This window comes from Pseudorca crassidens, chromosome 11, assembly GCF_039906515.1.
Source record: "Pseudorca crassidens isolate mPseCra1 chromosome 11, mPseCra1.hap1, whole genome shotgun sequence".
Taxonomy (NCBI): Eukaryota; Metazoa; Chordata; class Mammalia; order Artiodactyla; family Delphinidae; genus Pseudorca; species Pseudorca crassidens.
In genome coordinates, this window is record NC_090306.1 from 79729743 (window position 1) to 79755284 (window position 25542).

Here is a 25542-nt window from a genome sequence, read left to right on the forward strand (position 1 = left end):
CTGGCTAATGGTTTATCAATTTTGTTTATCCTTTCAAAGAACCAGCTTTTAGTTTTATTGATCTTTGCTATCGTTTCCTTCATTTCTTTTTCATTTATTTCTGATCTGATTTTTATGATTTCTTTCCTTCTGCTAACTTTGGGGTTTTTATGTTCTTCCTTCTCTAATTGCTTTAGGTGCAAGGTTAGGTTGTTTATTCGAGATGTTTCCTGTTTCTTAAGGTAGAATTGTATTGCTATAAACTTCCCTCTGAGAACTGCTTTTGCTGCAGCCCATAGATTTTGAGTCGTCGTGTCTCCATTGTCATTTGTTTCTAGGTATTTTTTGATTTCCTCTTTGATTTCTTCAGTGATCACTTTGTTATTAAGTAGTGTATTGTTTAGCCTCCATGTGTTTGTATTTTTTACAGATCTGTTCCTGTAATTGATATCTAGTCTCATAGCGTTGTGGTCGGAAAAGATACTTGATACAATTTCAATTTTCTTAAATTTACCAAGGCTTGATTTGTGACCCAAGATATGATCTATCCTGGAGAATGTTCCATGAGCACTTGAGAAAAATGTGTATTGTTGTTTTTGGATGGAATGTCCTATAAATATCAATTAAGTCCATCTTGTTTAATTTATCATTTAAAGCTTGTGTTTCCTTATTTAGTTTCATTTTGTATGATCTGTCCATTGGTGAAAGTGGTGTGTTAAAGTCCCCTACTATGAATGTGTTACTGTCGATTTCCCCTTTTATGGCTGTTAGTATTTGCCTTATGTATTGAGGTGCTCCTATGTTGGGTGCATAAATATTTACAATTGTTGTATCTTCTTCTTGGATCGATCCCTTGATCATTATGTAGTGCTCTTCTTTGTCTCTTCTAAAAGTCTTTATTTTAAAGTCTATTTTGTCTGATATGAGAATTGCTACTCCAGCTTTCTTTTGATTTCCATTTGCATGGAATATCTTTTTCCATCCCCTCACCTTCAGTCTGTATGTGTCTCTAGGTCTGAAGTGGGTCTCTTGTAGACAGCATATATATGGGTCTTGTTTTTGTATCCATTCAGCCAGTCTGTGCCTTTTGGTGGGAGCATTTAATCCATTTACATCTAAGGTAATTTTCAATATGTATGTTCCTATTCCCATTTTCTTAACTGTTTTAGGTTTGTTATTTTAGGTCTTTTCCTTCTCTTGTGTTTCTTGCCTAGAGAAGATCCTTTAGTATTTGTTGTAAAGCTGGTTTGGTGGTGCTGAACTCTCTCAGCTTTTGCTTGTCTGTAAAGAGTTTAATTTCTCCATCAAATCTGAATGAGATCCTTGCTGGGTAGAGTAATCTTGGTTGTAGGTTTTTCTCCTTCATCACTTTAAATATGTTCTGCCAATCCCTTCTGGGTTGCAGAGTTTCTCTTAACCTTATGGGGATTCCCTTGTGTGTTATTTGTTGTTTTTCCCTTGCTGCTTTTAATATGTTTTCTTTGTGTTTAATTTTTGACAGTTTGATTAATATGTGTCTTGGTGTGTTTCTCCTTGGATTTATCCTGTATGGGACTCTCTGTGCTTCCTGGACTTGATTAACTATTTCCTTTCCCATATTAGGGAAGTTTTCAACTATAATCTCTTCAAATATTTTCTCAGTCTCTTTATTTTTCTCTTCTTCTTCTGGAATCCCTATAATTCAAATGTTGGTGCGTTTAATGTTGTCCCAGAGGTCTCTGTGACTGTCCTCAGTTCTTTTCATTCTTTTTTCTTTATTCTGCTCTGCAGTAGTTATTTCCACTATTTTATCTTCCAGGTCACTTATCCGTTCTTCTGCCTCAGTTATTCTGCTATTGATCCCTTCTAGAGTATTTTTTATTTCATTTATTTTGTTGTTCATCGTTGCTTGTTTCATCTTTAGTTCTTCTAGGTGCTTGTTAAATGTTTCTTGCATTTTGTCTATTTCCAAGATTTTGGATCATCTTTACTATCATTATTCTGAATTCTTTTTCAGGTAGACTGCCTATTTCCTCTTCCTTTGTTAGGTCTGGTGGGTTTTTATCTTGCTCCTTCATCGGCTGTGTGTTTTTCTGTCTTTTCATTTTGCTTATCTTACTGTGTTTGGGATCTCCTTTTTGCAGGCTGCAGTTTGTAGTTCCCGTTGTTTTTGGTGTCTGTCCCCAGTGGCTAAGGTTGGTTCAGTGGGTTGTGTAGGCTTCCTGGTGGAGGGGACTAGTGCCTGTGTTCTGGTGGATGAGGCTGGATCTTGTCTTTCTGGTGGGCAGGTCCACATCTGGTGGTGTGTTTTGGGGTGTCTGTGGACGTATTATGATTTTAGGCAGCCTCTCTGCTAATGGGTGGGGTTGTGTTCCTGTCTTGCTAGTTTTGGCATAGGGTGTCCAGCACTCTAGCTTGCTGGTCGTTGAGTGAAGCTGGGTGTTGGTGTTGAGATGGAGATCTCTGGGAGATTTTCACCGTTTGATATTATGTGGAGCTGGGAGGTCTCTTGTGGACCAGTGTCCTGAAGTTGGCTCTCCCACCTCAGAGGCACAGCACTGACTCCTGGCTGCAGCAGCAAGAGCCTTTCGTCCACACGGCTCAGAATAAAAGGGAGAAAAAGCAGAAAGAAAGAAAGAAAAAGAAAGAAAGAGAGAAAGAGAGGAAGGGAGGAAGGAAGGAAGACTCACAAAAAGAGGAAAAGGGGAAAAAAATAATAAATCTTGCTCTCAAAGTCCATCTCCTCAATTTGGGATGATTCGTTGTCTATTCATGTATTCCACAGATGCAGGGTACGTCAAGTTGATTGTGGAGCTTTAATCCGCTGCTTCTGAGGCTGCTGGGAGAGATTTCCCTTTCTCTTCTTTGTTCTTACAGCTCCCGAGGCTCAGCTTTGGATTTGACCCTGCCTCTGTGTGTAGGTCACTGGAGGGCGTCTGTTCTTCGCTCAGACAGGACAGGGTTAAAGGAGCCGCTGATTCGGGGGCTCTGGCGCACTCAGGCCAGGGGGAGGGAGGGGCATGGAGTGCGGGGCGGGCCTGCGGCAGAGGCCGGCAGGACGTTGCACCAGCCTGAGGTGCGCCATGTGTTCTCCCGTGGAAGCTGTCCCTGGATCCCGGGACCCTGGCAGTGGCGGGCTGAACAGGCTCCCTGGAGGTGTGGATAGTGACCTGTGCTCGCACACAGGCTTCTTGGTGGCGGCAGCAGCGGCCTTAGCGTCTCATGCCCGTCTCTGGAGTCCGCACTGTTAGCCGCGGCTCACGCCCATCTCTGGAGCTCCTTTAAGCAGCGCTCTTAATCCCCTCTCCTCGCGTACCAGGAAACAAAGAGGGAAGAAAAAGTCTCTTACGTCTTCGGCAGGTCCAGACTTTTCCCCGGACTCCCTCCCGGCTAGCTGTGGCGCACTAACCCCCTGCAGGTTGTGTTCACACCGCCAACCCCAGTCCTCTCCCTGCGCTCCGACTGAAGCCCGAGACTCAGCTCGCAGCCCAGCCCGCCCCGGCGGGGAGCAGACAAGCCTCTTGGGCTGGTGAGTGCTGGTTGGCACCGATCCTCTGTGCGGGAATCTCCCCACTTTGCCCTCCGCACCCCTGTTGCTGTGCTCTCCTCTATGGCTCCGAAGCTCCACCCTCCGCCACCCGCAGTCTCCGCCCGCGAAGGGGCTTCCTAGTGTGTGGAAACCTTTCCTCCTAAACAGCTCCCTCCCACTGGTGCAGGTCCTGTCCCTATCCTTTTGTCTCTGTTTCTTCTTTTTTTTTTTGCCCTACCCAGGTACGTGGGGACTTTCTTGCCTTTTGGGAGGTCTGAGGTCTTCTGCCAGCGTTCAGTAGGTGTTCTGTAGGAGTTGTTCCACGTGTAGATGTATTTCTGGTGTATCTGTGGGGAGGAAGGTGATGTCCGCGTCTTACTCTTCCGCCATCTTCCCAATTCCCCTTTGCACTCTTGATCCCTCTTACTCTGCTCTCTACTTTTTCTCTCTAAAAACACTAGGCAGTTTACTTATTGATTATGTTTATTCTCTTTAATCTCTTTTCTCCTAGACTGCACGCTCACAGGCACAGGAATCTTAACTTTACTCACTGGTATATCCTCAAATCCGTTCTTATTTCTGATCTCTGCATCCTTCCCTGTGGCAATTACCATCCCCAATCTACTGAAGTCAGAGGAGAAGTGATAGGAAAGCCCACTTAATTCATTGTTCCTCTCCAGATTTGGGTATATCAGTCTCTCTTTTAGAGTTGAGTTTTATTGAATGATTGATACAGCTTCAGGGGGGTATTGGACTGTGGTTCTGCCATCTTTTTGGGGGGGGTTGGGCTGCATTTTTAGTACCTTTTGTTTATTTCCTTAGGTACTGGGAGGTTGGAATCAGAGTATTTACCCAGAAACCATCTTGGGGTCTGTCAGTGGTTCTAACTCTCTTAAAATTAACCATCTATGTAGAGGGAGGAGTTCATTGTGGCCCAGTTCAGTACAGCGAGTGGGAACCTGCCTACCCTGAACCTTGACAACATCTTACATTTATAGAGTCGCCCACCCCGCTTTAAAATTTTCTGTATACTCCCAGATGATACAGTCTAATTTCTTTGGTTTTTAAGTGCTAAGTAACTAAAAGTAGGAGCACTTGGTAACACTGTAGCCATAGAGAGCACAGCTAAATGAGTATGTTGTAATTGTAATGGATCATTCCTTTTAATTTGTTCATTTATCCAACAATATTCATTTATGTAATGAGAACCTACTATGTGCTAGGTACTATTCTTGGTGCCCAGGATACATCATTGAGCATCACTGAACAAAATTGACAAAATTCCCCTGCCTGTGAGGAGCTTACATTCTAGCTGGGATGGGATGAGTGTGTGGAGTGGGGCCAGTCAGCAACAACAAATACAATGCATCTATAAAATATATGATATGTTTGAACGTGATACGTGGATAAGGGGGATCACAGAGTGGAATGGAGTTGTCACTGAGAATAGGGCAGTCGGGCTGGGTTTCATTGAGAAGTCACACTTGATGGAGGAAGTCAGAGGAAGAATGTTCCAGGGAGAAGGACCAGCTAGCGCAAGGCCCTAAGGTTCCAGGCAGACTGGTGTGTTCAGGGGGCAGGATGAATGGTAAATTGATGGAGTTGGGTCAGGTCTGCACCAGTGTGTGAGAAAAATGAGTGGCTCGGCAAGTTGTAACATGAACTTTTAAAGCTTTAAATCCTGTTTTGAAAAAATTTACTCTACCAATGTTCAATTAACTTTTTTGCAATGGAAGGATAAGCTTCCATGAGTGATATTTAGGAAGCAAGAACAAGCAAAAAAGCATCACTAAAACCCCAAAGGTCTTGGTTCTCTCTTAGAAGACATGTAGGGAAAAGTGATGCAACAATATGTGAATAATTATTGATTAGTGAGAAGTCAAAAAGCATGAGAGGGCTTCCCTGGTGGCGCAGTGGTTGAGAGTCCGGCTGCCGATGCAGGGGACACGGGTTCGTGCCCTGGTCTGGGAAGATCCCACATGCCGCGGAGCGGCTGGGCCCGTGAGCCATGGCCGCTGAGCCTGCGCATCGGGAGCCTGTGCTCCACAACGGGAGAGGCCACAACAGTGAGAGGCCCGCGTACCACAAAAAAAAAAAAAAAAAAGCATGAGATATGCAGAAAATAAAATTGCTTTTTTAAAGCATAGTATAACGATAGATGTCATATCTAAATTAGGCCTTGAAAGTCATCTGGTTTTACCTTTTCCAAATGAGAAAACAATCCAAGAGAAGCTAAATGACTTATCACCAGTTTTAGGCAAGTTGGCGGCAGATTCAAATTTAGATGGTAGCCAGGCCTGCCAATTCTTAGCCCAGAGCTCTGTCCGCCCTGCCTCCCTCCTTCTAACTCAGTGAGAACGCAATTATTGCTAACAGTTTTGTCGTTGGCCTTCCACGGACTTGATGGCAAATCAAGTTTTCTATGACAGTAAGTATGATTTACTTGCATTTTGCAACAGGGGCTTCACCTAGCTGAAAATCGATTTTAGAAAGACCAGTTTATTCCTCCACCTCTCTGTGAGGACCAGATTGTTCTCTGTGGTTATATACCAGAACAAGGGGTTCTAATTAGTTTTCTTTTCAAGGTGCTTTTCTTTCATTTCCAGGCAGCCAGTCAGACCTTGGGCCAAAGGGATTTCTCTGCAAAACCATTGCACTCAGGGATGCAGGTTAACATGTGGGCCCTGGGAGGTGGCCTGTCATGTTAGTTTTCTCAGCCTGGCGGCCTCCCCCTATTTCCTCCCCTTCCATAACTAATTATTCTGTCCGATACATAGTCTTATTTATGTGTGTTTTTGTAAATGGTGTTGTTTTAGACATATATTTTAAAATTCGCATTGTTATAGATATCATTCTTCTTTTAACATTTTCACCTTAGTCCATTCTTTCTATTCCCTGTATGCTCCTTCATATTTATTTATCTGCTCCCCTAGTATTGAGCTCTTGTATTGCTTCCAGCTCTTTTCTTCCCAGTGTTACTTGGTATAAACAACCTCATACATGACCCCTCATGGGGTCTGATCTGAATGAGAATTCTTCTGGGATATATAAACCCCAAAACAGGATTGCTGGGTTATAAGGTATATATGTTTGCTAACACAAGTGATTTAGCTATGTACAAACAGCCTTCTGCATGTCCCTTATCGATCTTTTTCAGAATTTTTCTTGGGTACATGCACCTAGGAACAATAAAACTGTATTCAGTTTTATTCACGCTGCCCACTTGCTTGTAGAATGGCTGCTCAGTCTTCACTCCCACCAGCAGTGAATAAAGTTTCCTACATGGCCACATGCCAGCCAAAACTTGGTATTGTCTAGATTTCTGTGCACATAAAGTAATTTATCATTGTTGTTTCAATTGTTGTTTCTTAAATTTCTGCATTTGAGCATCTCTTTATAGGCTTGCTTTTGCATTTCCTCTAATTTGAATTGCCTGGTCATTCCTTTGTCCTTTTTCCTTTGGAGATTCTTACCTTTTTTCCTGTTGGTTTCAGGAGTACCTTATAAATGCAGAAATTTTTCCCTCCTTGGCTTTAGACATTAACAAATATCTTTTCCCATTCTCTGTCAACTTGAATCATAGTCTCCTTTGACGTAAAAAATTCATCTTTGGGGGAGTCATTTAAAAAGTCACTTCTGGGGTGGGGGAGGGATAAATTAGGAAGTTGGGATTAACATATACACACTAGTATATATAAAATAGATAACCAACAAGGACCTACTGTATAGCACAGAGGACTGTACTCAATATTTTGTAATAACCTATAAGGGAAAAGAATCTGAAAAAGTATATATGTTACACACATATATAAAACTGAATCACTGTGCTGTATACCTGAAACTAACATGACATTGTAAATCAACTATACTTCAATTTTAAAAAATTAAGTAAACTTTTTTCTTAAACTCGAAAAAAAAAGGTCCCTTCCCACCACAGGTCATAAAGATAATCCAGTGTTATCTTCCATTAAGTTTATAGTTTTGCCTTTTATGTTTGGGCCTTTATCCACATGGAATCTGTCACTGTTTATGGTGTGATGTAAAAGTCCAGTTTCTTTTTAAATATTTATAATTAGCTAGCTTTCCCCAATTTGGAGAAAGCCTTTCCCTACCCCATTATGAAATTTTAATTGTCATTACAAGAATTATCATCTTTATGTAATAATAATGTCTTCCCATCCAGCACATGAATGATCATTTATTCAGATCTTGCTTTATGTCTTTTTTTTTTTTTTTTTTGCTTTATGTCTTTTAATGAAGGCTTAAAATTTTCCGCATGGAGGTCTTATGTGATCTTTGTTAATTTAATTTCTAGATCCTTTATAGTTTTCATTGCTTATTTTATTTTATTTTATTTTATCTTGTATTTGATTATTGCCAGAATGTAGAAATGCTGTTTTGTTGATTTTTGTTTTGAGTTGATCTTGTATCTGGCAATTTTGTTCAACTCTCTTGTTTGTTCTAATGGATTGTTTATTGATCCTGGCCTTTTTCTACATATTAAATCATACTCTGAAAATGCTTCCCTTCAAATGTTAATACAAAATTTCTTTTTCTTTTTTTACAGCATTGGTCAGGACTTCCACTACTGTATTCAATAGTAATGGTGCTAGTGGGCATAACTTGTCTTGTTCCCATTCTTAAAGGGGATACATTTTAAAGTTCTTCATTAAGTCAAATGCTTATTGAAGGCTTTTATAATTTTATCAAGTTTTAAAAGTTGCCCATATTCCTAGTTTTTAAAGAAGAAAATTTTAATGGTAAATAGGTATCGAATTTCATCAAATCCTTTTTTTTTCATGTATTAATATACTGCCTTTTCTCTTTAGGCTAGTGATATGTTGAATTAATTGATAATTTTTATGATGTTGAAATTATTGTAATCGTTGGATAAATTCTACTTGTTCACAATGTATTATTTTAAATACATTTTTAAAAACTCAAATAGTTAATATTTAGGATTTTTACATCTAAAATTATAACTGAAATGAGCCTGTGATTTTTCTTTTCTGTATTCTCCTTGTTGTTTGGAATATAAGGTACAGGAGCTTAATAAAATGGGCTAGTTTTTGTTCCTTTTCTATTTTCTGGAACAACTTACGTAAGTTAGGAAATGAAAAGTTCTATGAATATTTGATAGAACTAACCTATAAGACCATTGGGGCCCAGGGCTCTTTAGCAGGGGAGGGCTTTGATTACCACTTCGGTGTATTTAATACATTGGTTTATTGAAGTTTTCTATTTTGTCCTGCACCAACTTTGGCATTTTATATACTCCCAGTAATATATCACTTCATCTACATTTTAAAAATTTATTAGTTCACTTGTGAGTGTTTACAGATTATTGCTCAGCACATTTTCGCTCCTCCCACCCTGTGAGATTTAATTACCTGTCCTGTTGGTCTTGGGCTTGGCCACATGTCTTGCTTTGGTCCATGGAACGTTAGTAGACTTGACCTGAGCAGAGGCCTTACATGTCCTCGGGGAAGAGGTTAGCCTTTTCTCCTGAAAAGTGGCTGCACCAGAAGGGGACAGTCTCTTAGCTCAACTTTTTTTTTCTGGTCCAACAAACCTGAAGCACACGGCACTTCCGTCAGTGAGTTAGGGAGAGTGGTGTATCTCACCACCTCTCCAAAGGAATGTGTATGGTTTTGCAAAGTGCTCCCCCATGTCCACTGAGTCTCTTTATAAAGCACTCATATGTGCTTACCAAATCTGCAGTTATATTTCAAAACAGCTGAAGTTTAAAACGGAGTTCTACAGTTAAAATGCTTGCTGTTACTCTAGACATCTGACCATGGCTTTATCTGACTTTCCTAGCAGCTGTTTACATGTCTGCTGTGCCGCTCCTTTACTCCATGGCCTTCAGTCTTTGAACTGTACTTTTGAACTTTGTATAGGTCCTCTTCTCGGGTCACCATTAAGGTGGCCACATGTCGTAGGATGCAGGGTACAAAGCAGAGGTCAACCAGACAGGTCACTGGGCCTGTGAACTTTCCTTCACTCGGAGAACCTAAAGGTTGGAAAGGAAGGGCACAGAAGTCGAAGACTTGGTCTCTGCACATAAGGAGCTTGGGAGACAGCAATGTCATGTAAGGAACAGAAAAGTTATGTGTGAGTCTTTTAGATTTGAGCCCAGAGCAGCTACTGATAAGTATGAGTGTGGGAGGAAGAGTTGGTTAGAGAGGAGGGGTCAGTATGCTGTTTTCATCCATGTCATGACCACAGAGACGGAGGGTAGAGGGGTGGGTGGCTAAGTGGGGAGATGGGGGGTGGGGACTGGGGGGTGTTGATCCCTTCAAATGGATTTTTGGCTTCATCATGGTAGATGGGTTTATCAGAGAATGTTGTTTCTTTTGAAACAGGTGAGTTTTAACTTCACTGAGAATGGAATTAAAGGATTGCATGAAAGAGATAGGATCTGTATAAGGGAGAGCATTTTGTCAGTATAAAAGGAGTAACCCCCTGCTTAGGGTTTTTTATAAAATAGCCATTCTTCTGTCCCAGTATCTGGTGGTTCTTAACCAGGGGTAGTACTGCTTTGCCCCAGGGTATGTGGACATGTGTGCTAAGGCTGGCGTAGGGGATGTTACTAGCACTTAGTAGGTGCAGGCCAGGCAGGGATGCTCCAGACCTTGCTGTGCAGTGGAGACAGCACTGCACAGTGGATTGTCCTGCCTGAGATGCCAATAGCGCACTTGTTGAGAAACACCGGACTTCCCAAGCTTCAGTCATTTCTGTTCTACTTGTACAATTCTTGCCTTATCTTTTAACACCTGTACCACTAATTGAATGCTTTTATTTAAGTTTACTTTTTATTTTAAAACTTACTTTTCTCTTTTGTTTACTTTTTGGTCATTCTATATCTGCTTTTTTATTTACTTATCTTAATCCTTGCAGTCATGGGTTTGAAATGCTATTTATACTTTTCTAATCGTGTTAAAATAGATCCATGACTACTCTAATACAGAATGTTCCCCTCTGTACCCCTGGCATCACTTTGCCCACCACCAGTGGTGTGCACATCAAGCTTTGAGGAACAGTGGCCAGGCGGTCACAGTGGATTGATTTATAGCTCGACCTGATTTGATGTAGTATGTCCTTGGGAGTTGACACTACCGCCTCAGGACTCTCATTTTTAATTAACCTCATGTTCCGCAGAATTCATGAGCTGGAAGGCTCATGAGGATACTTTTCCAGATAGAGGTCAGACGACACAAACAGCTATTATTGTCTCTGTGTGTGTAAGATCTCCTTGGAAGGGCTTGATTTGTTCTTGGCTGGGTCGCGCTTATGTGCCAATTATCTTTGCTCAAACCTGTGTCCGTAGATTGCTGGCCACCTCCCAGTTATATGGCAGTATTCACAAGGGATATGTGACCCTGAGAGTGTAGAGGAAGGAGAGCAAATACTGTCCTCACTTCCACATCATTGGCTCAAAGCATATGTTGCATTAATAGTTGGCCAGGAGTCAGAATGATGACAGAGTGTAGCAGAATCACAGATGCTCCCGCCCCAACACCCAATGAACTGACCCAAAAAGCAGTTCACAACAAAAACATTCGCCAGCAACAACCCAACAGACAAGAAAACCAATCACAGCTTTGTGCTGTGCACTTTGACCAGTGGCAGGTAATGAAGGAAACCGTCCATCCTGACCCCTCAGGAGCAATGCCGGGAAAGGGAGGTGAGGGGACAGCATCCTGAGGATTCCCACTAACACAGATCAGTATGGGAAGAAGCTGCCTGAGAAGGTGAGTGGGTGGCCTCGGTGAATGTCAGGCAACAGCCTCAGCAGAGGCAGGAAGGCAACTCGGAGCAAGCCATCTCCCCAGTTACGGGAAAGAGATCACAGGAGTGAGTGCACCCTGGCAGAGCGGGCTCTGTTGTAAGACATTTAACTGGCTTCCAAAAGAGAGGGCAGTGCATAGGACCCCCGGCAAGGGCTGGCCTTGTGAGTCCTACTTCTCCTTCACGCCAGAGCACTGCATAGAAAGCCAAGCTAACTTCGGAGTGTAGCTCAGAGGGAGAAAGGCAACGGGACCCCTGTGGAGTGAGCAGAGTGTCAAGGATGCATCAGCTTACTGTACAAGACCAAACAGAAGTTCTGGACAGAGATACTCATGTTAAGTATCAGCAAGATGAAACTAAATGTCATGAAAACTCTGCGAAAATGCTACAGCAGAGGAATGAAATATAGGAACACGGCTTGCAGAAAATAAACATGCAACCAATCTGGTCTGGGAGAAAACCCAGAGTCCAAAGAAACTCAACCTCACAACTATTTCATGCTGTAGAAGATCTCAGTATCAATCCAGTAGAAATAAAAACTCAATGTTATGATTAAACAACAAGATTCTTTTTTTATTTTTAATTATAAAATATAACATAAAACTTGCTGTCTTTTTCCATTTTTAAGAGTACATTCATGTTGTTGTGCAACTAACCTCCAGAACTCTTTTAATCTTGCAAAACTGAAACTCTGTCCCTATTAAACAGCAACTCCTCATTACACCTCCCCAAGCCCCTGGCAACCATCAATCTTTCCGTCCCACTGAATTTGACTGTTCTAAGTACCTCATATGTATGGAATCATGGAGTATTTGTCCCTTTCGTGACTGGTTTATTTCACTGAGGATAATGTCCTTAAGAATCATCCATTATGTAGCATGAGTCAGAATTTTTTTCCTTGTTTGGGTTGAATAATATTCTAATGTATAACATACCACATTTTGTTTATCCATTCATACCTCAATAGACACTTGAGTTGCTTCTACTTTTGGCTGTTGTGAGCAATGCTGCTATGAACATGGATGTACAAATATCTCTTCAAGTAACTGCTTTCAGTTCTTTTGGGTAGTATAATCCAGAAGTAGAATTGCTGGATCATAATTCAATTTTTAATTATTAGAAGAACTGCCATACTGTTTTCCGTAGCAGCTGCACCATTTTACATTCCCACCAACAGTGCATAAGGATTGCAATTTCTCCACATTCTTACCAATACTTATTTTGTTTTGTTTTGTTTTTTGAGTAGCCATCCTCATGGGTGGCAGTAGAAAGGGATTTTTAAAAGATAGATTGAAGAGCCAAGAAAAATTAAGAACAAAAATATGATATAAGATTTGAACCAGGAGGAAAAAAATACAGAATAGCCTTAACTGTCAGTCAAATGAATGGCATGGGGGAAAGGCATGAGATAATCACAGGAAAGGAGTTAAAACAGTAAGAGAGAAAATGATAGCCATGGAGGATAGGCAGAGCCCTCCAGTATAAGGAATAGAAATAAAGAATGCAAAGATATAACACAGGGAGATTTTTCTGAAAGGGAGGAAGAACTAAATCTTTGGTGAGAAGGCCATGCCACATACATGGAAAGGCTGATGAAGAGTGACCAAGATAAACCCTGGTCTAAAGCTTCAGTACTGTAAACTCCAGAGAGAAAAAGCAAATAATACAAAAAGGGGGATGTTCAAGTCAGTATCAGAATTCTCCATACCAGCATTCTCTACCATAAAATATGAGCAAGTTCTACACATGTAAGAGGAATAAAAATATTTACATAATATAAAATTATATTCATAATTCAGAATATAATAATATGACATTATTTTTATAAATATTGTTATTGTTCAGCAGTGAAGGCAGTAAGCAGACAGTCTTGATCTGAAAGAACTCAAGAAGTGTAGTAACCATGAACCTTTCTTGAAGAAAACCACCCCATGAAGAGATTCACCCAAATGACTCAAATCAAAATAACAGACTCAAAAGCCATGGTTAAAAAACAGTAACAACAACAAAAAACACTGGTGAACATTCAAACCATTAAAAATATAGTTTTAAGACTAAACAGCTGGGAGAAGATTATTGTTACAGAAGCATGTAAATGTTATGCATCCAACAGAAGAAAAATGATATAAGCAAAAAAAATCTAGACGTATGAGGAAAAAGAGAGGAAATATAAAGTGTTCATTATAAAGCATCAGTGTGAAGACATGTAGTTTACCTCTTAAATTTTCATTAATTTTTTTCTCAGCATTAAATATTTTGTGTGTATGTGTTTTTTGTTTGTTTTGTTTTTTTAAGCATTTAATTGCAGGTCAGAAAGCCATTTAGGTTCACTTTGGCTGCTTTTTCTTCTGTTATATTCAAGCAAAATTAAGTTACTCTTATTAGAAAAAAAACTTGTCGTATTCTCCTTCTCACAGTATACACACTTAAAGAGATGTCCCGAATGATGTTCACAAACTGTCAATAAGATGGTAGGGTAGTGGATAATTTGTTGTCTTCTTTGTACTTTTTTGTGTTGTTTGAATTTTTTAAGATGAGCCCATATTTTTATAAAAGCTGTAAAAATGTCAGTGTTAATATAAAATAGTTTGGTCAGTAGTATCATTATTCTAATTTGCTTCTTAGTCATTTAAAAAAAAGCAGTCTTGACAGACACCAGAGAGAGTCCTTGACAATATTTTTGCAACTCATGCCGAAGGTATTGGCAACTGCCTATAGACCAAAGGCACATGCTGTGGAAAACATCAGCTATTCTAACAGGATGCTTTTTGCCTTCTCATTGAATTCATAAATCAAAACAGTGAGCTGGAGAGTGTGAAGTGGGATTGACCTGAATTTCTGTGATGCTGGTGACAGAAAGTGTAGTATAATGTGCTATTGTACTGAAGTCTGAGGTTCCAGTCCTGGCCTAACCCATCACCAGCATCATCATTTTGGGTGTTTGGAGTCCATCTCAACCTCTGCTCTTTGCTACAGTGACTGTCTCTTCCTTGAACCTGCCATGTCCCCCTGCCTCGGGGTCTTTTCATGCGCAGTTCTCACTGCACAGGGCACACCTCCTTTCCTTTCCCTTCACTGGGTTCCTTCTTACTCATGCTCGGGACTTAGCTTTAACCTCCTTCCTCTGGAAGGCCTTCTGTGTAACCAGTGGCACTTCTCAGCACATCTGTAGTCACTCGCTCAGTGTCAGACTTCCTCAGCAGACTGGCCTCGGGGAGATAGGGCTCCAGTTTAGGAAGCGCAAGGTCAGGTTCTCTCATTGCCCCTACACAGCACGTACTTCCTCTCCTTCTCTGGGCTCAGCCAGGATGGTTACTCTCCTCCTGTGACTTGTGCTGGGACAGTGAACTCTGCTCACCTCTCTTTCTGCTCCCTCATGGCCTCTAGGTTTTCTTTTTCTCAGGGGGCCTCTTAGCACCTGCTTCTGTTAAAAGCTGTCACTTTTTTTGGTGGTGTCCAAGTTTGTTAGGAAAGAGTGGCTGTTCTGTTCAGCCCCTTACCCTGTAGCACTAGCCATTCCTGTAGGAGAGAGTGTCACTCCTCCACCCACAGGCCAGTGCCAGAGGGAGGTGGACCCTGCAGGCATCCTTAGATTCTCCCAGAAGCCTCGGCTTGACCTCTCTAGTAAAAGAGATGGCGGTGAAAAAAGCATGTTACAAAGCAGTACCTGCAATGTAATCCTAAATGTATGTTTTATGTATAAAAGACTGAAAAGAAATAGATCAGTGACCCAAGATGTGATCTACCCTGGAGAATTTTCTGTGTGCACTTGAGAAGAAAGTGTATTCTGCTGTTTTTGGATGGAATGTCCTATAAACATCAATTAAATCCATCTGGTCTAATGTGTCATTTAAAGCTTGTGTTTCCTTATTTATTTTCTGTTTGGATGGTCTGTCCATTGGTGTAAGTGGGGTGTTAAAGTTGCCTACTATTACTGTGTTACTGTCAATTACCCCTTTTATGGCTGCAAACAGATGGAGAGTTATACCATGTTCTTGGATTGGAAGAACCAATATTGTGAAAATGACTATACTACACAAAACAATCTACAGATTCAATGCAATCCCTATCAAATTACCAATGGTGTTTTTCACAGAACTAGAACAAAAAATTTTACAATTTGTATGGAAACACAAAAGACCCCAAACAGCCAAAGCAATCTTGAGAAAGAAAAATGGAGCTGGAGGAATCAGGCTCTCTGACTTCAGACTATATTACAAAGCTACAGTAATCAAGACAGTATAGTACTGGCACAGAAACAGCATACAGATCAATGGAACAGGATAGAAAGCCCAGAGATAAACCCATGCACATATGGTCACCTTATCTTTGAAAAAGGAGGCAAGAATATACAATGGAGAAAAGACAGCCTCTTGAATAGTGGAGATGGGAAAACTGGAAAGCTACCTGTATAAGAATGAAATTAGAACACTCCCTAACACCATACACAAAAATAAACTGAAAATGGATCAAAGACCTAAATTAAGGCCAGACACTATAAAACTCGTAGAGGAAAACATAGGCAGAATACTCTATGACATAAATCATAGCAAGATCCTTTTTGACCCACCTCCTAGAGTAATGGAAATAAAATAAAAAATAAATAAATGGGACCTAATGAAACTTCAAAGCTTTTGCACAGCAAAGGAAACCATAAACAAGACCAAAAGACAACCCTCAGAATGGCAGAAAATATTTGCAAACAAAGCAACTGACAAAGGATTAATCTCCAAAATATACAAGCACCTCATGCAGCACAATATCAAAAAAACAAAAACCCAATCCAAAAATGGGCAGAAGACCTTAACAGACATTTCTCCAAAGCAGACTTACAAATTGCCAACAAACACATGAAAAGATGCTCAACATCACTAATCATTAGAGAAATGCACATCAAAACCACAATGAGGTATCACCTCACACCAGTCAGAATGGTCATCATCAAAAAATCTACAAATAATAAATGCTGGAGAGGGCGTGGAGAAAAGGGAACCCTTCTGCACTGTTGGTGGGAATGTAAATTGATATAGCCACTATGGAGAACAGTATGGAGGTTCCTTAAAAAACTAAAAATAGAACTACCATATGACCCAGCAATCCCACTACTGGGCATATACCCTGTGAAACCCGTAATTCAAAAAGAGTCATGTACCACAATGTTCATTGCAGCTCTATTTACAGTAGCCGGGACATGGAAGCAACCTAAGTGTCCATTGACAGATGAATGTTTAAAGAAGATGTGGCACATATATACAATGGAATACTATTCAACCATAAAAAGAAACAAAACTGAGTTATTTGTAGTGAGGTGTATGGACCTAGAGTCTGTTATACAGAGTAAAGTAAGATAGAAAGAGAAAAACCAATACTGTATGCTAACACACATGTATGGAATCTAAAAAAATGATACTGATGAACCTAGTGGCAGGACAGGAATACAGATGCAGATGTAGAGAACAGACTTGAGGACACAGGGCGGGAATGGGACGAAGTGAGAGTGGCAATGACATATATACACTACCAAATGTAAAATAGGTTGCTAGTGGGAAGCAGCCGCATAGCACAGGGAGATCAGCTCGGTGCTGTGTGACCACCTAGAGGAGTGAGATAGGGAGGGTGGGAGGGAGACACAAGAGGGAGGAGATATGGGGATATATGTATACATATAGCTGATTCACTTTGTTATACAGCAGAAAATAACACACCATTGTGAATCAACTATATTCCAATAAAGATATTAAAAAAAGGAAATAAATCAAATTATTATGAATGGGTTTCTCTGATGGAATTTCAAGTTATTTTTATTTTCTTGTTTTCAAATTTTCTGTCGTAAACATTTCCAAAGATGCTGGGTGGTACTTCTTAAGCCCCTATGTGTGGCGCTGTACTGAGTAGCCGCCATGAAGACTAGGAGGAGTTGGCCCCTGCCATTTGGAAGTGTGTGTCATTCTGCCACGTTTTTAATTTCTGCCCCTGTCTGACGTGTTTGCTCGCTCTCTTCACCCTCGTGTCTTTCTCCTCCCCAGATGACCGGTTGGCTGGAATCCCCCCCCACATCCTCCACAGCTCCCCTTCCGACCAGCAGATCAACCAGCTGGCCCAGAGGCTGGGCCCCGAGTGGGAGCCCGTGGTGCTGTCTCTGGGGCTGTCCCAGACTGACATCTACCGCTGTAAGGCCAACCATCCCCACAATGTTCAGTCCCAGATGGTGGAGGCCTTGGTTCGCTGGAGGCAGCGCTTCGGGAAGCAGGCCACCTTCCAGAGCCTGCTCAGGGGTCTCCAGGCCGTGGACGTGGACCCCTCGGTGCTCCAGCACATGTTGGGATGATGGCGCCCCGTCAGCACCTGGGGAGTCCATCCCCTAGTCTCGTGTGCCGAATCCTGACTCTCACCCAGTGCAGGTAGATTTGGGGGGACTGGTTGGTTGGTTTTAGTGATTTCTTAGATGAAAGGAGATAATGGGATTTCCACTTGACATTACTTGAAAGGTGGGATGACTCAGTTGATCTCCCACGGTGATTTGACAATTCATTGTTTCTCATTGCTCGGAGATTACATTATTTGAATTGTGCAGGTTTTAATTGTGTGGTTGCCATTTAATAGACTGGTAGATCCTAGTGGCTCCAAAAAATACAGGTTATGAAGCAGAAACTAACACACCATTGTAAAGCAATTCTGCTCCAATAAAGATGTAAAAAAAAAAAAATACAGGTGTTCCGTATATAAAACATCCACTTTTATGTTGCCTGGGAACTGAACTGTGGACTTAGCTATCAATCATGATGTTAATAATAAAAATTGAATGACTGTATATAATGTGGCCCTCTCATGAGAAAGTATTACTTGTGTTTTTTTTCTTTCATTCTTGTGTTGCATAGATTAAGGGTGTAAAACTACAGTAGTCCTTTCTTTGGAACAGAATAGTAACAGCGAAATGGTTACTTTCTCTAGTCAAGATAAATCGCTCAGGCAGGGTGTCTGCATTAAATTTAAGACACTGAAGCTCCCTGCAAAAACCAGTTCAAGTACCAGCATGCATACCTGAGCCCTTTATCTTTAAAAGATTTGCTTAAGAAAATCCCGCGCCCTTTATTTAAAGGACTGGGGGTTGGGGGGCAGTGTGGTCTTTCCGTTGAAGCCTTGATGATTGAAGTGTTGTGCTCCTAAGGACTGTGATTTAGTTTTCTGACTTTTTACTAATAACACATGGTATTTGTCAAATGCTTTACTGTTTTCAGGGCTTTTCACACATGTGATCTCATATGGACCTCACAAAAAGCCTATGAAGTAGTTAGGTAAGAGAGGTGAGCCCCGTCCTGTATCAAGATGAAGCGATTTGCCTGGGCCGGATGAGTGAGCGTGTGTCTTTGCAGCACTGGTCCTGTGTGCCCTTTCCAGCTGCTCCATCCTGCTCCATCCTCTCTCTCACATGCTCTGGAAGAAGCTTGCTGCCCTTCTCCTGCTAGCAGCATCTCCTCAGACAAGTTACTACACTTCTCTAAGCCTCAGTTTCCTCATTTGTTGAGTGAGGCAATGATTGTCCCCACCTCCAAGATTTTTGTGATGATTAAAGGAATAACATCTGCCACAGGCTCATCTAGTGCCTGGCCCATCACCAGCTCTTGGGAAATGGTAGCTGTTAATTCGCTGCTGTGGCTGAACACGGATGCAGTTCCCAGACCAAGTTGAACAGTGGCTAAAGCTGAGGGTACTGTAGGAGGAAGTGCTATTACCACGTTTCTTGCTAAGCTTTAAAATGTGATATGGCTTTATTAATGCTACAGTGGGTCCAATCAGAAGAGACACAGGTGAACATTCCCAATCTGTGATCCATCCTTCTGAATAATTAGAGAATCTATTTTCTAATACTAACTTAACTCAGAATTTTTCAAAGGGAAAAAAATTCTGAGGGCAAGCATATACAGTGCTGAGGTTGGACAGAAAGTGGTGCTCAAAATGGTGACAGTCGTGAGTTACTTACATCCTTTCAGATGTCTAGTAACCATATTCCCTTTCCTAAAAAGAATCGGTTATTTTATGGTTCAACAAACAGTTCAGAAGGACGGTCCACTGGCCTTATCAGCTCTAATTTTCCATTTTGTAGTCCAGCCATTAATTCATTATCTTGTGAAATCCTCACACTTTTGGCCCCATCACTGCACCCCGTGACAGACTGTTCTTCCACGGCATCTTCAATAACTGCTTGTCATTTTGAACCTTGGACTTGTTAGGTCGCTATTCGTCCCCCTGGGTTTGCTAACAGAGAGGAGCTTTTGTTTTCACCACATGTATGGATGAGCGAGTATAACTGGGCTCGGCTGCATCTGACTAGATGGCATTTTAGGAGTGGGTCTGATGACTACCCAGGGCATTCCTGCCATTTGTAGGACATCTGTTATGCACAGGTACCTTTGTGCTCTGTCAGCAGTGAAGGACAATTTGTGAAGAACTTGCCATGATGGGCTGATGGGGTTATTAGGGAGCTCTGACTTGTTGCCCTCAATGAGCAGGGCATCTCCACCATCAACTAGCAGCTGCAGCTCTTTGGGCCTGCTCATGCCCTTGCAGAAGATTTGCAGAATGCAAGAACCGAACATCAAATCACTGCCTAATTTCTACCTCTTACTGAGAAGAGTGATACTACATGGCATCTGCCTACCTCCCAAGAGAATCCAATAGGTGATTGCCTGCAAGGAGTCCATGTGTTTTTGCACGGAAGAAGGTTCTACAATCCCAGAGACTGCCTACTCCCAATAAAATTCTTAATGAGTACAATGAGGTGGTAGAGCATTTGTAGGTGCTGACAAAAAAAAATGATTAAAAAGTCTAACTCCACTTTCGTTTGGTGTGTGTGTGTGTGTGTGTGCGCGCACACATGCACGTGCGTGAGTATGCCCCGTAACTTTTTAAAAACTGTAACTTCTATGAAATTTTCTCAGTACAAAAATAGTACATCTTTTTTATAGCAGTGAAAAAATACCAATGAGCAAGAAAAAAAAAAAAAGAATTGCTCCCACTCCCATCTTCCGAAGATAACTACTTTTACAGCCCAGTTTTGGTCTATGTCCTCCAGTTCCTTTCCCGTGCCTGCATATTCTCTCTGTAATAAAAACAGGATTGTATCGTACATGCTGTTTTACAGTTGGCTTCTTTTATTTAACATATAACTGTCTTTCCATGTCATTAAAGATTTTTCTATACCTTTCAACATCCTCTGTGATTTTCAACATCCTCTGTGTTCGGAGCACACTTTAAAATCCTATAATTTTTAGCAGCATATTTGAAGAAATTAAAAGAGACTAGCTATTAAGTATAACAATGTCTTTTTGCTGTCAAAACATCCAGCATAATCCCACTGTTTGCTTTGTCCCCCTTTAGAGCCCTGTTGTTACTTGAGTAGAGCTATTGACTGTCCCCACTGTGCATTCTTACATCCTCAAAAAGCAAAGTTGAACACATTCCCATAAATGTTTGGGGCTTTATTCTAAGTTTTTAATCTCTTTCTTACAGCAAGATGCCTTCTCCACTGTGGCATGTGATCCACTCAGCTCCGTGTTCTCTTCCTACAAGTATGTGTTCTGGGGGACAGTAATATTGTGCGTCGATCCGAATTTGGTGGGACGCCATATTTGATCTGTGTGCAGCCGCTGGTCTACACCATCATTTTTAGTAGTGGCATACTTTCCAGTATATGCACGTACCATGACTTGCAGATCACTTTCCTCTTGTGTTAAGTGGATCTTTAAATGGTTTTTCCTTTGTCACTATTACAAACAGTAATGCAAGGAAAGTCCTTGTTAAATATTTACATTCCACCAGAGGTTACAAAGGCAACTGAGGCAGTAGAATGGGTCTGTCTTCATCCCTTTCTCTGAGGAATTCCTCAGAAGTGGTAGTTTTAGGAAGAGACTTCCCTCATTCAGTTATTCAGCAGGCACTTATCAGGAAGCTCCCGTGAGCCAGTTACTCTGCTAAGTGGCGAGGCAAAAAGATGACCGATACACCACAGTCCCGGTCCTCCAGAAACTCACTGTTCGGCCAGTGAGACCGACATGGATCTCTAATCACAATATGAGATGATGAGGTCCATGCCTGGGTAGTGAGTCTGTGGGAACACAGGGGAGAAAGGATTCACTCTGCCTTGCTTCAGAGGTGAGAGGCGTGGAGAATACTCACATAAGGCTCATCTCTTGGGCAAGTTACTCTACCTTTCTGTGCCAGTTTCTTCATATGTAATGTGGGCAATAACAGTACTGTGCTTACAATCAGGCTCCCACAAAATTAAATCTTAGAACAGTGCATGGCACAGCAAAAATGTTTTGCTAAATCATTGAGTTGAATTATTTCAGCTATCAGAGTTTGTCTAATATTCTCCACCCTATCGGGTCCCTGAGAAGCGTGAGGGTCAAAATCACCCTTTCCTGCTGTGATTTGCATATGAAAATAGGAAGTACATTGTCCTTCAGTACTTTTATCAAGACTTTAAAGACAAGGAATGTGAACTGGTAGGCACAATTCAGAGCATATTCAGAATTGGGATGGGATTCTGATCTAACACCTGGCTATCATTAAATGAACCTCTACAATCAGCAAGCTAGCAATTTGTGTGTGCCACCAGAGGTGCAAAGATAAATAAGACATAGTCCCTGCCCTGTAGGATCTCAGCCTGTTGAGGAGACAAACACAACAGCCAGCAATTACGATCACTGGCCAGTATCACAGAGGAGGGAGCAACAGAATTGGCTACTGAGGAGGTGACACTTCAAATGAGATTTGTAAGTGCTGCCCAAGTTAGTATGTCGGTCCCTTAAAGGGAAGTTAATGCATATGGATACCAGAATTCCACTTAATTTATTTTACATCCAGTGTGACAAATGGCACTTTTCGCCACGGGTGTACAAGATGCCTCCAAGTTACTGTCTCAAAGCAATCTAGAAGCTAAGAGAATTTCATTGATAGACTAAGTGGCCAATGTTATCCCGTTCTGTACATCAAGACAACAAGGACGTGGAGAAGCATGTGTTTATTTAACCACAGGGGAATTGGGTCAGGCTTCAGGTTTTAGATATCAGGCATATGTGGGGGTTCTTTGTGCCATCTCTAGCCCTTAGTTCTTCCTCGAAAAGTCCCACAGATTAAAATTAGATGTTGCTGGCATACAAGGAACGTTTTTAATGTAATAACCTCCTGTTTACTTCTTAGAGCTGTAGACAGCTTAGAATAGGGATGTCTATCTTGTTGGCATTTGCTGTTTTATAGGAAAATTAAAGTCTCATAAAGACACAGTTCATTGAGCCAATTAAGCTTGTCTGTTAAAATTATGCAGAATATGTGGCAATAACTCTAAAAGCTATTATTGATTCAAAACATAGACCATGAAATCCAGGTTTCAGTACTGAAAAAGAAAAAAGTAGACCCAACATCTTGGTAATACTCATATGTTTCCATTTCAGTTTTACATTCTGTCTCTAGCCAGTGCTATTTTGGGTGTCGGATTACACTGTTGATGGAGAATATTTGTGGAAAATATCTGCTCTGCCAAGATGTTTGTATCCCCATTGCCGCCAGAATTCATGTGTTGAAATCTTAACCCCCAAAGGTGAGGGAATTAGGAGATGAGGCCTTTGGGAGGGATGAGGTCATAAGATGGCGCCCTCATGGAAGTGGCCCCACAGAGCCCCTTGCAGCCCGTGAGGACACAGTGAGAAGGCTCCAGCTATGAACCAGGAGAGGACCTTCGCCAGAACGCGACCATGTTGGCTTCTTGATCTTGCGTTTCCCAGCCTCCAGAACTATGAGCTGTAAGTTCTTGTTGTTTATAAGCTACCCAGTCTGTAGTGTTTTGTGATAGCAGCCCTAACAGACAATATCAAATGGGTTGGATTAGGTCCTATAACCTCCCTCTTGTCAGCTTCTAGGAGATGAATTGACTTAATCAGACTTAGCTGATACCAAGGTCCTTGGCATGACTTAATGGCTCATTGTGGATTCTGGGAGAAGACCGAGTGCCTACAAATGAAGTAAGTAAGCCTACTCATAGACTGGTGGTGGACTTGGTGCTCCTGGCCGTGTCAAAGCCAAGGATGAGGGGACTCTGCCTAGGGAATATTTCTTTGAAGGACCAGAATGTCTGTAATAGGTAGTGGCTCTTATCCATTCAGGGGGCAGGGATCCCTTTAAGAATGTGAGAAGACCGTGGAGTCATTCTTTAGAAAAGTGCACACGCATGCACGTGCGCACAAACACCCACACCCCATTTGGCATATAATTTTTAGGGGATTCCCAGTACACCTGAATCCAAGTTACTCACCCCAAGAACCCTAAGCCTATAGGTTATAAAGGGGCACCAGACCTCACTAGCATCTAAGCCTGACTGATCATTTTTTGGCTTTGTAGGGTATTGGGAGGGCTTGTGTCCAACAGAATGGAGCTAAGTGTTTCTGTGGGGTTGCACAAGAATGTAAACTCTGTTATGAAGGACTAACCAAGGTATTGGAATAAAGTTGAAGCCATTTATCTAAACCGTGATCTTTATACAGCTGACCACAGATCTTCTGCCCTATAGGAGGGCAGGCTGGTGGACCTCTTGGACCCACCTCTTGGAAAGGTAAGAGCTTGCAGACATGTAATGTATGACAACCTCTAGCTTCTAGGAGCATCCTGCCTCCATCCCGTTTCTTTAGAACCAGGGATCCTAGACAGGGCAAGACTGAGACTTCTGTGCGCAGCACACTGGAGTTAATTAATTTCAGGATAAAATTATATAGAGCCACATCTACTTTATATCCTAGGAAATTATTTCCAACATTATCTTTTTGTCCAGCCACCTGCTTGAATCAAGTTTCTGTCAGCCTCTGGAAGTAGTAATTATTCCCTGCTCTGAAACTGAGCTCCATGCTGGCTTTCTGCTAAGGGAGTGGACCCTTTGGTTGTCTGTGGTCTATTGTCAAGAATTATTTTGTCACTTACTATTGTCAGCTGTTGATTTTCCAACGGATACTATCTTTGAGGCTAAAAATAAATCCTCGCAACACAAGTCCCCTCTTTATGAAGTGTGAAAGACAATCTGCACCAGTCAATTATGGATATAATTTTGCAATAGGGAGAACATTTGTTAATGAGGAATGTCTCAAAGAGAAGGAAGGAGGCCTGGGTTTTATAGAGGCAAGTGAACAAGGGAGTCATCCACAAACCCTGTGGGACTCCTGAGAAAGGATGGAGGCGGGTCTTATCTGAGAATGTGGGAAGGCTGGGTTGTCCTTTGTGGTGGTTAGCTGTTTCTTGGGACACAAGGGGGGGGGCATTTCTTAACCATCACTGCTTTCAGGGAGCACAGGAGCATCCCAGATACACTTCATCGTTGTCAAAAGCCATGTCTTCTTCAACTTTTAAGAGCCTAAAGCAAATTTGAAAGAAAAAAATGTTTTTGTAAGGTTTGGGTATGAGATAAAATCAGAATTCTGGCATCTCGATTGCCTGTTCTACAAAAGACACTTAAGCTACTCCTCCTTTAATTTGGGTAAAGAAAACCGAAAACCTGCATGACTAAAGCTTAACAAAAGGAGGGGAATCAAAGCTGTTATGGTTTTCTTAGGGACCTAGAGAACCCATGGAATGATTTTCAACTTGGGCCAATCATGGAAACTCTTTCTGTAACTTACAGAAGTTCATTCAACGTCTGTTTTTCTGAGCACATGTTATGTGCTAGGCATGGCTATAGATACTAGGGGTACAGCAGTCAATGCAACAGTCCAGAATTTCTCCACTTGTAGAGCTCCCTGCTGTGGAGAAAAAGGATGCAACAAGGGGACAGGGAGAGCCAGGGGGATGGAGTAGAAGGCGACATGAGTAAAAACCTGGAGGTGAGGGAGAGAGCCACGCTGAGGCCCGAGAGAACATTCTGAGTGACGGGAAGAATGAAATGTGAAGGCTTGAGATAAGAGCTTTCCAGACATTTTCAAAGAATAGCAAGGGGGTCAGGGTGGCTAAAGTGTGGTGGGCAAGCAGGCAGGTAGTAGGGGCTGAGGTCGGAGAGCTGGGAGGATCAGAGGGGGAGCGTCTGACAGGCTACTACTGGCTTTTGCTCAGGGTGAGATGGGAAGCTACTGCATGGTTTTCAGCAGAGGCAATGACATCATCTAACTTACAGTCCCAAAGCATCACTCTAGCTGACATTTTTAGAGAGCTGAAGCAGGGAAATAGTGAAGAGGCTGTTGCACTAATCCTGATGAGAAGATGGAGACTTGGGTCAAGATGGGCATGTG

The 25542-nt window shown here is 41.7% G+C and overlaps 1 protein-coding gene across 2 annotated transcripts in view; it reads left to right on the top strand.

The window, feature by feature from the left end:
* The window catches only part of CRADD (CASP2 and RIPK1 domain containing adaptor with death domain), a 194302-nt gene extending 173816 nt beyond the window's left edge, over positions 1–20486 (top strand). Inside the window, exon 4 of one of the 2 annotated variants that reach the window (XM_067697551.1) lies at positions 17305–17439. Coding sequence is in view for 1 of the 2 variants with exons in the window: in XM_067697549.1 (XP_067553650.1) it covers positions 17305–17606 (302 nt within the window). In the remaining variant the exon portion in view is untranslated. Of the gene's footprint in view, positions 1–17304 lie in introns of both variants that reach the window. The other variant, XM_067697549.1, reaches the window with a different exon arrangement.
* The last annotated feature ends 5056 nt before the right edge of the window (positions 20487–25542 follow it).